General features: G+C 35.5%; 1 protein-coding gene across 1 annotated transcript in view; it reads right to left on the reverse strand.

The window, feature by feature from the left end:
- The window catches only part of ZPLD1 (zona pellucida like domain containing 1), a 41,638-nt gene extending 24,722 nt beyond the window's left edge, over positions 1 to 16,916 (reverse strand). The window contains exons 1-2 of the mRNA XM_047755818.1: positions 16,808 to 16,916; positions 1,109 to 1,329 (exon numbers count right to left, since the gene is read on the reverse strand). Coding sequence (XP_047611774.1) covers positions 1,109 to 1,329; positions 16,808 to 16,913 — 327 coding nt within the window. The 5' untranslated portion in view covers positions 16,914 to 16,916. The remainder of the gene's footprint in view (positions 1 to 1,108; positions 1,330 to 16,807) is intronic.
- Positions 16,917 to 17,630: the final 714 nt, after the last annotated feature.

Genomic DNA, 17,630 nt, shown 5'->3' on the forward strand with positions numbered 1-17,630 from the left:
TAAACAAACAAAAGAAAAATAGTGCTCAATGAATTTCAGTGTAACACCACTTAAATCACAATATTTTTATTTCAATTAATTTTAATTCTCAGGAGAGTGAATGCTTCTTTCAATTCTATTTTTGGTATTCCATGTATGAAGAAATAAATGAACAGTATAGACTACTAGTTCTGATTCAAGGTGGAAATACTTGAAGTGGTCTTTTGATTTATGCAATGACTGATGAGAGCATGCTACTGGGATTTTGTGGGTAAGACTGGGTCTGATAAATATTTTGAAATTCAAAGAACAGTCCCACACAATGAAGAATTTTACACTGGAAATGCTGATAGCTCTCTTCTACAAAACAGTGTGTGGGTCATTCAATGGTAAATATGATTCCTAGAAATTTCTAAGTTTCCCATTCTATATTCATCTTTCTTTTTTTTTCTCTCTCTTTTTCTTTTTTTCCTCTCTTTTTTCTTTTTTAGGGCAGCTCCTATGGCATATGGAAGTTCCCAGGCTAGGGGTTGAATCAGAGCTGCTGGCCTACATCACAGCTACAGCAAGGTGGGATCTGAGCCACATCTGTGACCTAAGCTGCAGCTTCTGGTAACACCAGATCTTTAACACACTGAGCAAGGCCAGGGATTGAACATCCTCACAAATTCTATGTTGGGTTCTTAACTCAATGAGCCACAGCAGGAACTCCTATATTTAATCTTTCTTTCTGAATGAGATCAGAAAGAAGCAATAAGCCAAATGATTCACTGCCAAACTCATTGGAGCAAACTATTTTTGTATGAGAAGATACCTCCATAAAAACCTGAGGAACGTAGCTAATGATAAACTGTAGAGAAATATTCCTCAATGTCGGTTACACAAAATAATACTCTAGGCAGTCTTCGTTCCCTCAACAGCCAGCTACAATAAATAGGACCACTACTGGAAAATAAAATTGTGTGTTTGGGAGCAGAAGCCTCATATAGGCAATGGGAAGTGATTCATTCACTTTTATTAGAACTTTTTTCTCAAAAGATAATTTGGACTTCTGATTATTTCATGAAATGGGGAGATTTTTTTAGTTATGATCCCCAAACCTAGCACACAATTTCACACTTAATCTTACCACTAAATTGTTTCCACAGCCTTCCAAGGTGCTGAGATTGATGATGAAAATGACCACTGCAGGAAAGGTGTTATTATTGATGAACCCCCTGCAGTGGGAATCCCCATGCCTTCCGTTCAGTGCCAAGTCTGTTTCAGAATAACCGGAGAAAAGTACTGTGCAAAAATTAATCTTCATTGTAATGGCCTGCACCCCACAGTAGACATTGATGTCTCTTTCTGCTGAAATAAAAAATATTAAAAAAAGTCACAAAAACACAGCACAGGGTCCAAGAATAAACTTTTGTATTTGCATCCCCTTGATCTGTTTAACTCATTCCTGTACTTGAATACACCCTAATATAATGTGAAAGTATTAAGAAAAATAACCGTGAAAAAGAGTCTTTGATTTGGTTATTTAGGAAAAGATCTTTGAGCATAGAGATGATAGTTCATCTCTGTTTCTTTGTGCCTGGTATACAGTGGATACACCTTAAATGTTGGTTAAGTAGTGTCAAATGATTGGAGAATTGAGTGAAAAAATAGGTCATGGAGGAAATTCACAAGAGGGTGATTGAATTATTTAAATCAGTTGTCTAGTGTGGTAAGACTCACTTCAAATGATGCATTTTCCCAAGTTTAAGGAAGGAGTAGCTAAAAATCCATCCTAAGCCAAACTGGTGAGCACTTTGGTATTTTGTAACCTGTCTTACCCAGGATGTAGAAACAAAAGCCATCCATACAGATACCATTTTATCTTATTGTACCAGAGAGGAAGAGGATGAAAACTAATCTACTGACATTACAGTCAGAAATGCATGGCCTACCATAAGAAAATTTTGCCAATGACTATGTCTCAATAAAAACAATGAACTGGGCATGGAGACATAAAACATAATCAGCAGTTTTCCATGATTCCTGAGTTATCAGCGATGGGATCCATTCCAGGCCTATCAAGTTAACAGTCACACACATACATGCACACACACACACACATTTTCATATCTCTATTTAGTTATTTTTCTACATGTACCAAAGAAAATATACGTAGAAGGGAGTTCCCGTCTTGGGGCAGTGGTTAACGAATCCAACTAGGAACTACAAGGTTGCAGGTTCGATCCCTGGCCTTGCTCAGTGGGTTAAGGATCCGGCATTGCTGTGAGCTATGGTGTAGGTCGCAGACATGGCTAGGATCCCGTGTTGCTGTGGCTCTGGCGTAGGCTGGCAGCTACAGCTCCAATGAGACCCCTAGCCTGGGAAATCTCCATATGCCGCAGGAGTGGCCCTAGAAAAGGCAAAAAGACCAATAAAAAAGAAAAAAAAAAGAAGAAGAAAGAAAAAGAAAATATACATAGAAAATGGAGAGTTTGGCTGACACTGAATAATTCCCTAGTGATAGAAGTTTTTACTGCTTTTGGTCACTATTACAGTTTGAATTGTATCCCTCCCTTTAGTTTAGAGGCGGTCATACTGGAGTAGGGTGGGGCTCGAATCCAATTTGACTGGTGTTCTTACAAAAGGAATGTCATATGAAGGGACAGAGACACAGGAAGAATGCCATGTGAAGACAAAATTGAAGTGATATACCTACAAGCCAAGGAACAACAAAGCCTGCCAGCAAACCGCCATAAGCTGGGCAGAGCCTCAGAGGGAACTCAGCTCTACGGACACCTTGATTTTGATCTGGCCTCAGCAATTATGAGGAAATAAATTTCTGTTGTTTTAAGTCACTCTATTTGTGGAATTTTGTTACAGCAAACTTAAGAAATTAAGACAGTAACCTTACCACTCTTTAACACTCTTGCATTTATCACTGAGATAAGGAATCTAAAACATACATTTGGTTCTCAAAAATTGAAAAACAAAGTAAAACTGATTAGGCTGTTTGGAGACATTGTCTTTATTGTTCAAAAAAGGAAAAACAAGCCAAAAAAAATTTTTGGTAAATGATAGGATAGTCATCTAAGTAATACATAAATGTTATTCATGATTTTTTGGCATAAAGTTGATTTGCTTAAATACATCAATTCTAATCTAAGTGTAAAAGTGTTCAATAGCATATTTCTTTGAAGTATTTACTTTCTACACTGGCTTTCTGTTGGCAAAGTGAGTCATAGTTTGAGGATATGAATAAATCAAAATATAACTTCCTATGTATTATTATGGTTTTACACTCAATGTTGTACAAAGAAAAAAGTCTGTTCATAGGCAAAGATAGAAAGATGGAAAATCTTTGTCATTGCCAAAAGGCAAATATGAGGCTAGTTATTATGGAAAACTCCAAGCAATATTCCCTTTGTAGGTGGAAAATAAAATGAATTCATTATAAAATATACTGTGTCAACACAGAAAATAACAAATACCTCTTCAAATTGGGAAAATATCTCTATTAGCTTTCAACATTAGCTGTTTAAATGCAACTATCATTTTCAAATGATGCTTTTCCTAAAAGAATGAGTTCATTTTGACAAATGTTTGTCTGCAAACTTCAAATTTCATCTTAAATTTATTGCCTTTTCTCCATCTACATGCTATTCCTTGGGCTTTGCCATCATTATCTTTTCCCCTAGAATTTTACATTAACTTCCTAATTGGTTTCTTATTTCTACCCTCAATGTCCTCTGGTTAGTACAGCTGTTAAAATGTGAATCCAGTCAGATCACCTCTTTGCTCAGATCTTCAACAGTTGTTTGTTTCATTTGGACCAAAAGTCCATGTCTTGGATCAGGTCCTCAAGACTATCTGTGACCCATGACCTGCCTACCTCTGCTCTCATCTTCTCTCTGCTATCTCCCTTGCTCCCTACATCTGCCTCACTGAGCTTTTTTTTTTCCCAGTTATTTAAAAGTATCACACTGATAGAAGCTAGAACAGCAGTTACGTCTGTGGGAGAACTGCCGCGTATATGGGAAAAAAGGAAAGCTTGGAATGTGTTAAAATTGTTTTCTATCTCAATCTTGTTGTATATTACATGAGTGTATACATATGTTAAAATTTCAAGCTGCACTCTAAAAACTGGTACATCTTATTTTATATAAATTTGCTCCTCAATAAAATGCTACGAGCATTTTAAAAAGCCTAATACAGGTTTATACAAGGCCTCAAATGGGTGTTTTTTCCTCTGCTGAGGATGCTTTTCTATCCCCAATCTTTGTCTGAGTAACTCCTACTCAACCTTCAGGTCTCGAATTTCACTGTCTTTTCCCCAAAGACTTTCCTGATCCCAAATCTAAATTGTGCTACTGTTCTACACTATGTGTTGACTTAGAATTCATGTATGCATTTGTGTAATTGTCTTCTTAATATATTAAAGGTCCTAGACAGCAGAAAGTTTTGATATTCACTGATGTACTCCAGTGAGTAATTAACTAATAAATCACATAAAGTATGGAGTAGTAGATTGCACTGAGGACATACAAAGGAGTAGTCCTTTTTCTCAGGTAGATTACAGTCCACAGGAAGAGATAGATGTGGCCCACATTTACAGGAAGATTGGGCATCGAAAGAGATCAGATAATTAGAACAGCTTCCTGGAGAAGATAGCATTGATCTGGGTTTTGAAGTATCAGCAGGAGTTTGCTACATAAAAGAGTGGGAAATTCATAACACAAAGGAGACATCATGAATCATGACAAGTGTGAAACAAACATGCTCAGGCTGTTTAGGAGCTGGACAGTTTCGTTTCCATTTCAATTTAAAAAGCAAAGGAGGAAATGGAGGGAAATGAGGCCAAGTGGTGAGTGCACAGGCAAGACCAGCACAAACCTTCACATACAAAGTGGTCTCCTTAATGTAACAAAATGTCTACTTGAAAGTGAAATCAAATTCTCAAATACTAGACCTTTCACTAAGAACAGCTATGCCTAGTGAAAAAGGAAACAAATATCATTGTATAACTTGGCATACCATAAATGTATCAAAGTGAATACTTATTGCTAAATGTTACGAAAAGAGGTATCATTCCCTTAATTTAAACCAGCTAAAGATTTTATCTTCACTGTTTTTTTGAAAGGAATTAATTGATGCCTATACTAGATTTACAATGGCACTGATTGCTTTGTCCAAACGTAGAGCTCTCTAGTGTTTTCTACTTTATAACTGGAGATTTGTAACCCCTGCCATATAATTTGCTACAAGCTCACCCCACTTGGGGAAATGCTAACACATGAAAGTCTTTCTAAGAAAAGAGATCTGTTAAAATCCATTCTCAACCAGTTTTCTAAACACTTTTCACTATCCCTTCCCAGGAACATTTTTCCCTGGTTGTAGATACTAAAGACACCTATTCAGCCCAACTTTTCCATTTGTGAGGCTTTAAGGGGAAAAAAATGCTACATCAAGTTACCAAAGGGCAATTTTTGCCAAAAGTAGAGAATTTTTTTCAGAGTTACTAAACAACAGTTGCTCTCAACAACTAATTTTTTTTTAGCTTTTTATTTTCCAATCCCTAGCCTGAATTGCAACATCCCTTTGAATAATACTTAACTATTAAACGATCCAAGGAATACAAGCTAATGGCAGAAATAATCAGGAATAAATACCTTCAGATGTTTGGTTTTCAATTTCTATGTTTAAAGAGATTAAATATGTTTAAAATGGCAGGCCTACACATAGATTTTATGTGCAGTTATGCTGCCAAAAAAGGGTTTTTTTTAACCAAGATATTTAACCAAGATAAGCTTTTCATGGTAATAAAAAATGAAGTATTCAACTGAATTCAGATAAAATAAATGTTCTACACTCCTATCACCTATCAATCAAGCAATGAATTTGGCTCAGATTTTCTAAAACTATGCAAATTAAAGTATCCTGTCACACTAAACATCCTGTTACCATCTATCTCACCATATATAAAGATGTACCCTGATTTGGAGTTCATAGGATATGGTTATTATCTAAAAGGGAGTAAAGAGGGGATGGATACAATTCTATATCAGTGAATAAAAATATCACTCTACTTCTTTATCTCCAATAAAGTTCCATTCCTATAACACCTAATTACACTTTTCCTAATTACCCTACATGACAGTATATTTTCAGCATATCATTCACATATCTAACAAGTCTATATAACTCTATTCTTTTTCTCAGCAATTCCATATTCAACTGGCTTATATCCAATGGCATCCAGATGGGGCTAAATATTTCCTGGCATAATAAGGGCACGGATCAATGCAAGTATTCAAATAATTTGCATGGCAACACCTCAAAACTGAACTGTACTCAGCACTTCAGTGCAGTGGTTCAAAATGTTCCTTCACCAATTGATCTGAAAAAGTAAAAACCTGTATGAAAAGCAATTCTGTGGGTCAGTGTATAAAGTTTAAAAGGGGGCTGAAGACAAAATCAATGCCATTAATTTTATACAAGCTAGAAGCTATTTGGTCTTATTTATTTTCAAGATCTAAACTGCATGGCATTGCATGTCAACAAAACATCCCCCCAAAACATTTATTGTATACATACTATGTGTTAGTTTCTGTGCTGGATTCTGAATATAGAGACATTAATAAGACTCCTTTACTTCAAGGAACTCATGGTTGGATAAAGGAGAAAGAGAAAAAGCAGACAAAAAGCAAACGATAACAATGCAGCCTGAAAATGATATGATAGAAGTTTTAATTCCATGTTATATACAATCACGTCTTGGGCAGAGTTGTTTGGAAGGGACTGTTGGAAAGAAATGAAATAATTCCAACAATTATTGGAAATTGGCCAGTGATGGCATGAGGAGAAGGGGATGTCAAAATGATGCTCAGGTTTCACTAATGCTTAGAAACCTGAGCATCATTTTTACTGAGGTAAGAGAGGAAGGAAAAAAATGACGGGCTCAGTTTTTGAGAGGCTGAAGTACATACGTGACATTCAAGCAGAAATATACAAAAGGTAACTGGAAGTAAGAGTCTAATATTTGGAGGAGAGAAAAGAGTAAGAACTATAAATTTGATAATCACCAGTACTCAGTATATCCATTATAAATAGCAGCAATAGATGAAATATATATTGAGAAATGGAGAGAGAAATGGGCTGAGAATAAAAAATAATTTCTAAGGTGTCCTTTAATAAGATTTTTCCTCATTTTTTCAATGAAATATAATCATCTTCTTTTGCTCTATGCCACATCACCTTAACTGTGAGTCTACTATCTCACTTACTTCATACCTGGGAGTAGCTATTTGTTTTCCCAGTAAATTATGAAATCATTGAAAGCTCTGTGTTTTCCCAGAGTGCTTAACAATCAGCAAATGTTTATTAAAATATATTTAATTAAACTCTTTCACAAACAGCATGCATGGCTCCTAACTTTTTAAAATAAATTGTCAAGATTCACGAGGAAAATACAGGCACAATGATAGCAGTTCATCTCAACTGCTTATCCAGAACTCATATTTCCTCTCAGTATGCTGCCAACTGCCTGAGACAATTCCTGTTTTCAGAGTTTTAGACGAACATTAAAATGATAACTGTCAGATAATTTCTTGTTCAACACATTAAATAATATCAAATTAATGGATTTTTGCTATTTGTTTAGGTATTTAGCCTTAGCCTTGGCAATTAATTACTTTGATTTATTATTAATAATGAATTTTTAAAGTCATTTCCCCTTAATGTCAATAGATTTGTTGATACTATTGTCATTAATACCAAGCAAGTACATGACAACCAGCTGGGGATGGCATAAACACTGTGGTTATATAACAACATATTACTCTCCAATCAGCACTTCTTATGAATATGTATTACAGAGCATCTTGTTAAAATTCAGATTCTGATTCAGTAGATCTGTGATGGGACGTGTTTTTTGCATTTTTTCATAAGTTTCCAGGTGATGTGATGTTGCAAGTAAAGTAGAGCAAAATTTGCCACTCCAAAATATGTCTCTTTGGCATAAGGATTAACTTAACGATTATTTTTAAGAAATAGTAGATATAGGCGAATTTCTGAAAACAGGTGGAAGTTACCCTTCTGAAAGAGAATTTACATTTATAAGGGAAATCTCCATTACTAAGTGTGCCTCCCTCTCCGTACCAGAAACTCTTACAAATAAGAGGCTACTGACTTAAATCTGCATAACAACAATATACTTGTTTACCGTGCTTTGCCTGATAATCTCCCATAACTGGCTTCCCCTCCACCACCCCACCAACATCTCTTGTCTGCAGCTGGAGGTGGTATTTAAGGTGGTGACTTGGGCCATTTCAGGGGGTCACTCAGTTTTTCTGGGTATCATCCATAAATATAGGAGGTTTACATGTTATCAAACTTCTATTCATTTTTCTACTGTATCTATTGTTTATTAGAGGAGGTCTCAGCCAAGAACCTAGAAGTATACAGGGAAATTGTTTCCTCCCCTAAACAAGTCTCTTAACCAGTCGGGTTGCTTAGTCACAATTATATACATTTTCACCGGGCAGAAGCTAATCCTTAATCCATCTGGCAGGATTAAGAACACCCATCAAATTGTATGGTTTATATGCTTACAAGAGGAAGAGGTTTGAATGAAAAATGGACAGGAGAGAGAGTAATCATGAAGGGGATGAGTGTGTGTCTGATTCCCTTCTTTTTTGAGGAACTAAGTGGTTTTGAATTACAATGAATGAGGGCTCATGAAAGGCTTTGTAAGACTGAGTCCACATAAATCTATGATAAATAGTGCTCAAGTGGCAGTATGTGAAATAAAATTGGGAGGAGGTTCAGTCTTCTCCTACCTCACCACTACCCATTCCACAAACCACAGCAGTTTTAAAGAGGAGCAGGACAGTCACCTCTAATGGCAACTATGCTTTGGGCACCCTCTGAATCAATTGAAAGAGACATGGGATGGGTGTGGGTGAGTCTGTTGTGAGCAGAGGAGGGCTCAGTGCAGTTCAGACACAGGTATTCCTGTGAATACGATCACACCTGTATCTATGGGCTGGCTTATATACACTTAAAGGTAGCATATTGGTTTAAAACTGATCCTATGAACCCAAACCTACTAAATATAACAGGAGGAGCCTTTTCTGTCTGCTGAAGGGTGCATTACTTTGTGGTACTATAGAAATCTCACCTGGAAATATAGGATAGTCATTCCTCAGTATTCATGGGAGATTGATTCTAGGACTACCTCTGAATACCAAAATTAAAAAGCAATCTGTGGATGCTCAGATTCCTTACATAAAATGGCATAGACAGTATTTGCAATAACCTACTCACACCCTCCTGCATACATTAAATCATCTTTAGATTACTTATAACACCTAATATAATGTAATATAAATAGTTGTAAATATAAAATATATGCTATGTAAATGTTTGCCATGCAGTAAATTCAAGTTTTGTCTTTTGGAACTTTCTGGAATTTTTTTCCAAATATTTTCAACCTGAGGTTGGTTGAATTTGTGGAACCTGTGGGTATGAAGGGTCAACTCTAATTTATTTCCTAGACTCCAATAGATATTCCAAAATGATATAATTTTAGCAGATTATAAAAGTAATTTATATATCATTTCCATTTCTATCTATATAAAATGAGAGTAGCAATATTTGGGCATACATAAACTTAAAATTGCTTAGAAAACAGATGCTATATTTGTTGTTTTAACTCATTTTAAAAAATTACTTTTCCTCTTGAGTTTTTATATAATATTGAGGTTTTGTTGCAAAAAAGCAAGATGTTTAAAACAAGTATTAGTGTTTCATCTACACAAAATACACATAGTTGATGAAGAATTTAAAGTGGATTAATAATTCAGAAGTTCCCGTCATGGCGCAGTGGTTAACAAATCCGACTAGGAACCATGAGGTTGCAGGTTCGATCCCTGCCCTTGCTCAGTGGGTTAACGATCCGGCGTTGCCGTGAGCTGTGGTGTAGGTTGCAGAAGTGGCTCGGGTCCTGCGTTGCTGTGGCTCTGGCATAGGCTGGCAGCTACAGCTCTGATTAGACCCCTATCCTGGGAACCTCCATATGCCGCTGGAGTGGCCCAAGAAATGGCAAAAAGACAACAACAAAAAAAAAAAAAAAAAGAATTCAGGTTTCCTCTCTGATTAAAGAGTTTCCTGGCCACCTCAGTTTTCCACATGTGTTTCTCATTAGTAAACTCAAGCTCTTATTTCCAGGGCTATAGGAAATGCACACTCAGTCCCAGGCGAACTTTGCAGACTTCTGTTCATACTTGGTGCTCCACATTCTTTTGGACCAGAAGAGTTTGTCCATCTTTTCAAGCAGAAAAAAAAACATATGTTTTACTTATACAAGCAGAGGAAGTGAACACTCCATTCAATAAAGAACTTTGTTATTAAAATAAAGAGTCAGGCCTGAACTTGACAACAAATTCCTCTTCTCTCCACTACATTTTATGACTGAGCATTGAAGATTAATCAGGATGTTATCAGCAATGCTGCCTGGATCAGTTCTTCTGCCTCATCTGGTGTAATAATTGCAGTTACAGGTGCAAAGTGAAGCGGGCATCCTCCTCATAACTTGGAGACCAAAGCGCTACAACTGTGTAGGAAGACAGGGGAATTGGCCTTTCTTATCTACACAGAGTGCCAGAATATATCCCCTGGGATAACTATTCCATTATCCACTCTTAATTTGACTGTGGGCACAGAACAATGCAATGGTTAAGCAAAGCCTAACATAAAATTAGACAGCTCGTTTTTCTTGACCCATCCATGAATTCCATCAAGGAAATAGGTGATTATTTTATTTCCTGTGGAACATTGATATTTGCTGAAATATTAATAAATATTACTAGAAAAAAAAAGATTTCCTTAGTCAAGCTAGTCCTGAAAAATTTAAACAATTTCCCTAACATATAATTCTTCAAATTCTTTACTGTGGCAGTTTCTATTGTGGTTCTCCATTTATATATCATTTTTAAATTTCAGTTTTTTGATATACAATTGACATACAGCACTATATAAGCTTAAAGCGTACAGCATAATGACTTAACATTTATTACAAAATGATTCCACAATAAGTTTAATTAATATCCACCATTTCCTACAGACACAAAAAAAAGGGGGGGAAAAGAAACAAAGTGCTTTTTTCCTTGTGATGAGAACATTTAGATTTACACTCTTAGTAAATTTTAATATATTTTAAATATACCGTAACAGTAGTGTTAACTACGATTATCGTTTTACATTATATCCCCAGTATTTATTTATCTTATAACAGGAAGTGTGTACCTTTTGATCACTTTTATCCATTCTCCTATGTCACCACCCCTAAATCTGGTAACCACAAATCTATTCTCATTTTCTACCAGTTTTTGTTTTTGTATTGTTTTCTTCTATGTTTCACATATAAATGACATCATACAATATTTGTCTTTCTCTGTATGACATTTCATTTAACATAAGGTCCATCCATGTTGTCACAAATGGCAGGATTTCCTTCTTTTCTATAACTGAATCATATTGCATTGTGAATGTGTGTGTCTGTGTGTGAGTGTGTGAGTGAGTGTGTGTATCTCACGCCTTTTTTTCCATTCATCTGTTGATAAACACTTTGGTTGTTTCAATGTCTTGGCTGTTGCAAATCATGCTGTGATGAACACAAGGGTGCAGATGTCTCTTTGACATGATGATTTTGTTCCCTTCATATAAATACCCAGAAATAGAATTGCTGGATTTATGGTAGTTCTCTTTTTATTTTTTGAGGAATCTTTGTACTGTTCTCCATAGTGGCTACACCAATTTACATCCCTAGCAGTAGTGCACAGGGGTTCTCTTTGCCCACATTCTTACCAGCATTTGTTTCCTCTTGCCTTGATGATAGCCATTCTAATAGGTCTAAGGTGATATCTCATTGTGGTTTTGATTTGCATTTCTCTGAGGATTAGTGATGTTGGCCATCTTTTCAAGTACCCATTGGCCATCCTTGTGTCTTCTTTGAAAAAATGTCTATTCAGGATTTTTTGACCATTTTTAATTGGATTATTTGATTTTCTGGATACATCATTTTTTTTAAATAGTATTTGAAATTCACTTTAAGCATCCTGGTTTGATGGAAAGAGTTCTAGTTTTATATTTCTGTCAATTGCTGGGTTTGTGGTATTAGACAAATTCTAATCCTCAATTTCTGTATCATAAATGAAAATTAATAAGTTTTGTAAGATATAGGTATGAAATAAAAGAGAGAATTACATAATGTGCCTAGCATTTTGAATATGGAATTTATTCCTTATTAGTGTTATTTCAAATAGAATACAAAATGACAAGTTATATAACACTGACTTACATTCAGTTTCTCATGACTAGTTAGTTCACCATAAAACAATCAGGCCACAAAGTTTCTGGTGTCATAAACCTTATCTCTCCTTGATTATACCTTTACCATTAAAGATTTCTTTGGAGGCTTGAAAGTTTAAGCAGACCCTCATATACTTCCATCCTCCAAAAAGGGGGCTAGTTCCAGAAGGTATCCATTAGTTGCAGAGGCCCAATTCATTTATCTGTATGTTTCACTTTGGCCAAATAATTCTTTTGTACTCTAAAAGCCAACAGCTTCTGTTATATTCTGAGAAAAGCATAATTACAATGTAAGTGGGGCATGAGTCTATTCCCTCTATTAGCTTGGATAGCCAAGAGTTAACTACCTTCAAAATTAAATGGTATCCCTTTAAATTTAAAATGAATTAGACCATGTTGGTTCCCTTGGCTCAAGGATAAATGCCATGGAAATTAAAGAAAATAATTCTAATGTCATGAAAGAGCAAAGGTCAGATAGGGTGAGATGATTACTCTCATCCCATTATTAACATTACTTTGCATTTAGATAGCTCCTCTCCTTTGCCAGACACATTCTCATTCTAGTCCATTGCTTAGTATCTGAGCAGCTTGTAGAGCTTCTGATGACATCAAGGGTGATCTTGATGTGGAAAAGAAGCCACAAGTCAAGAGGGAAGTGAGCAATTAACCTTTAGGCTTTATTTACTCACTCTAGTCTGCTTTTGCAAACAACCTGCAAGAAACAACCTTACTTGAAAAGTATACCATATAAACTTAAAGCCTCTCCTGGAAATTTTGATTTATCTGAATTTTAGGTATTTTTTAAATATAAATTTTAAATTGCAATAATGTGTATGTGCATTTATGTGTATTTATGTGTAGGTTTGGAAAGTCTGGATATTTGTTGTCTAAGCCCAAGACTACTGAAAGTGCTAACACATGTAGGGACGAATACAAATTAAAATAATAGGCTAATTCTCCCTGTTGTAATAAAGGAAGAGACTGTATAGCAGAAAACTTGTAAGTGCTTTCTCTTCTCCTTGAAATGAAAATAAATCCTTTTGAAAATTAGGTAGAACTTTTGTCTGCTTTACGACTCAGGGATGTCTTTCTGAAGGACCTGGGAACCCTCTCTTAGAGATGTAAACATCAAGAAAAATAGAACCCTTATCTCATAGTCTGGGGAATGTGGGAGCCTAACTTCTGTAGGAGCCTTTCTCCAAATTACAAAATTACCTCCTTTAATAAAGATAGGAGAATTTTAGTTTTCCTCTGGATAAAGTTAATACACTAACACAAATGGTCACCCCAATCACCAGGTAAATTTAGGATGAATTATATGTGGCAAATGATGCTGTCAGTTCTTCTTACTTAGGGACTAGTTATTATTTTGAAAACATGTATGTAATGGGTTCCCTCTGATTGACTTTATAAAAGAGTGAGGTTCACTTCTGTCTTTGCAGTGTCTTAGTGGATTGCCCAGGCTGAGTATCGCACTTTGGTTTAATGTTTATTCAATGATAAACTCTACTGTCTTTGTGGAAAAGATTTCTAGGTTGGGAGAAGATTTTGTTTCTATAGTTATGGTTCCCCAACATATGACTATACTGTTAACTGGAATAATGGACTCAAGAAAATAATAGAATATGCTGTCAGTTTTTCTCAACCATAAAGAGACTCATCTGTAGGGTTTAAAATACAGATATTCAGCATGTGTTCAGAAATTCTCACACTATACATCTGAGGTGAAGCAGTAGAGTCCACTTAACAACTACCTCAGGTGATTTTGACACTGGTGGTCAGTGGGCACCATTGTAAATGGAAGTCTTAACATAATTTTTTAAAATTTACCATATGAAAAATACTTCCTCTTGTTGTCCTCGTCACTCCTTGGCTCATTTACATGTTTTATTTACCTGTACGAGTATAATAACTACAGCATCAGCCAGATCCTTTCTGCAAAGCAAGCCTCTTACAATTTGTCTTTCTTTTCCATCCACCAATCCCAGACACCAGCTGGGCCTTGGGCCCCTCACTCTCTGAGGGCCTCTGCCTACCCTTTACTGAGGAAATGAACACAATTCGCATCTCTCAACTTCTCTGTTTGTGTCTTTTACTTTTCCTCTCTCCTGAATCAAAGAAACAGCATCTACTTTTCCAAGGTTAACTCCTCCACCTGTACCTTTGATGTCTTCCATATTTTCTTTCCTGTTTCCATCAATTATTTCCTTGTTAGTATTTCCAGTCTCTGAATACTTTGCCTCATGTATATTAGGAGTCTCTAATCCTTTAATCCAAAAATCCCTCTTTCTCACTTAAATTGCTGCCTTTCTCTTTCCTTCACCACCAGAGTTGACATAGTAGTCTATTTCCACACCTTTTCTTTTCCTGTGCCTCATTCATTGCTCACTCACTGTACAGGGATTAACTCTCACACAGCTATTTTTAGTTTCAACCTTTCTTCTCAGGCCCAAGTGCACATTTCCTCCTTCTGGGCAAAGGCCACCCCTCTACATTCTACAAGCAGCTCAGAGTGATTATTTTCAAATGCAAATTTTCTTTCTAATACATGCAAATGTTCTATAGTTTTGGTGGCAGTTAAAAGTACCAACATCCAGTTATCCAAGTTCAAAACATCCTATGGTCTTCTCTTTCTCTTACCTCCCAAATCAAATCAGTTCTCAAGTTCTGGTGAACCCACCACAAAATACTGTATCTTATAACAGCCATCTCCTTCCCCTGCTCCCTCTGCTGCTGCCATGGTGCATTTCTCCCTGCCTCTAGTCTAACCTGATTCTGTCTTGCATACTTTCCCCAATCTCTGTTTTCTAAAACAGATGGGAACACAACAAATCCTTTAGGAGGTGCATTTAAAAAGATAACAATGGCTCGTCATTGCGTTCAAAATAAAGACAAAACACTTTCATTACACAAATAATACACAAAGTATCCTTGCCAAAACAACTGAACCTGAATTTATTCAAACCTCTAGGTCTAATTAGTTGGCAGATAATACAGGAAAAGAGAAGTGTGTTAAATGTCACATAAGAGTTACAGTCAACCAATCCAGAGTGTCAGGATTCTACAAAACAAATCACCAAATTATTTAAAGATAGAAATGTCATTTTAGAAAAGCAAGGGATGGCTATAAATTAAAACAGACTTAGGACACATCAACAAATGTGCCATGTGTGTATTTTAGAGGCAACTTGGTAGGGTATTAAGTGATATTAAGGAGTTATTGTTAAGTTTATTAGATAAACAAGTGTAATGATTTTTTTAAGTTCTTTTCAGTTGGATATATAGGTATATAGACAAAATGAAACATGAATAATGAATTTATTTTAAAATATTTCATAGATGGGGCAGTAAGAAGGAGAGATGAAACACAATTTATCGACATTAACAGTTAACAAATCTGAATGATTACTACTAGGACTTTTTACTCATCTGTACTTTCACATATATTTGAAAATTTCCACAATAAAAAAGCAAAAAAAAAAAAAGAAAAGAAAAAAAACCACTAACGTTTGTGGTATTCAAAATCATTTAGAGCCCTACCTTAACATGACATTCTAGACTTACTCTTAGACACTGCCCATCCTGGCCTCCTTATTTTACTTACTGTGAGCAATACTTGCATGATAGGTCTGAGCTCATGAAGACACTCCTACATACTCTTGTCTTTATTATGGAACAAGCCAAAATACCTCTCTTCAAATAAACTAGAAACCTCACATCAGCTGTATAACTACTTTTCTGTGCAAGCGTGTCCTTGCCCTGGCATGTTCCAAACACATGAGTACTGGCAAGTCGGGAGAATGTTAAACACGGCAGAAGGTATTTCAGTTTGCAATGCATACACAGAGAAGTAGGTTTCAAAGAGTCTAATCTTTTGTAAATATTCAACACTGGTTCTATTAACTTTAGGTGATGTAAAAGATGAATACTTAAACGAATCCTTAAATTACCTCTAAAATGTGCAGATTTTAGGAACCAGTAAGGACACATCTATCAATATGGTCAAATATCAGATCTGTCACAATACTGATGCATTCTAAAGCTGGCTAACATTTCAGTGAAATAGTATTTTTTTGGGTATTGCATAATATTTCACAGTCCATTTCTTAAGTATTATTCTCAAACAAATTTATTAACATATAAGGGCAGTTTTTAAAGTTCAAATTAACTTATGAGGAAAAAAAAATCATCAGGCAAAGTCTGAATGAAATTAGCCTCTCCCAGTTTGATCAACCATTAGCCAACATTTTTTCAGATCTGTGAGCAGCCACTATACTAATATAAACTACAATGAACACTTTGTATGTTAATGTAGTTACAAATTACAACTTCAGAAAAATGTCTGTCATTTGCCATTTGTTAATATCCACTTAATATAGATGAATATTCCCCTCATTTTCCATATGTATTTAAATGATTTACTATTCAAATACAATCACTCTTTCCAAATACAATTAGAGAAAGACTGTGTCAGACTTACCAGGAAATCTACTGTGGAGGTTGGAGTCACAGTTGTAGCCATTGAACTGAGCAGATCCTGGAAGCACTCTAATTGTTAGAAACAACAGCAACCATATCCGTTCCATTGCAAAACCTAAAAAAGAATTACTTTTCATGTGGATATCACCTTCACTCTTACTTTCTCTGAAAATTGAGGCTGATCTCAACTCACTGGTAGATAGGCAGGCAGTCCACATCCATGCAGGCAAAACTCATTAAAAGCATAATGATTATCAGAAATCATTATCAACAAGGAGGCAGAGGCTTTAGTTAAAATACTTCAAAAATTTCATTCTTTCACTCCAGTTTGTTTAGGGTGAGAAAGCTAGGATTTTGTAGTAGAAGAAATAAGACAGAAATCATAAAATTTGCCAAAGAAATATTCTTTATTATAAATAGGAAGAACTCAAACCAAGTATTTCACAGATTAGAATAGCATAGTCAGGCAGACTGACCAATCTGGAGACAACATAACACTCTAAAGTACCAATATCCATAGTCAAGAGATTTAACAGTCAATAGTTGATTTTCAGAGAATTCTCAATATTCTTAATGACCAAATAAAATCAAGAAAAATTTCCTCTCAACAAAGGAATTCCAGGATAGTCCTACATCTCAAAAATCAAAAGTTTGTATATCTTTTTTTTTAAGGAAACACAGGAATAAAGCAAAAGGGAGATCAGAAAAATACTATGTGTGAAATGATATTATGCTTCTTCCAATGACTGCTCTTTATTGGATGATAACAACCAATACATAGATATGAAAAACTTGTATTTCTAGAGAATGTAATGGAAGGTGAT

This window comes from Phacochoerus africanus, chromosome 1, assembly GCF_016906955.1.
Source record: "Phacochoerus africanus isolate WHEZ1 chromosome 1, ROS_Pafr_v1, whole genome shotgun sequence".
Taxonomy (NCBI): Eukaryota; Metazoa; Chordata; class Mammalia; order Artiodactyla; family Suidae; genus Phacochoerus; species Phacochoerus africanus.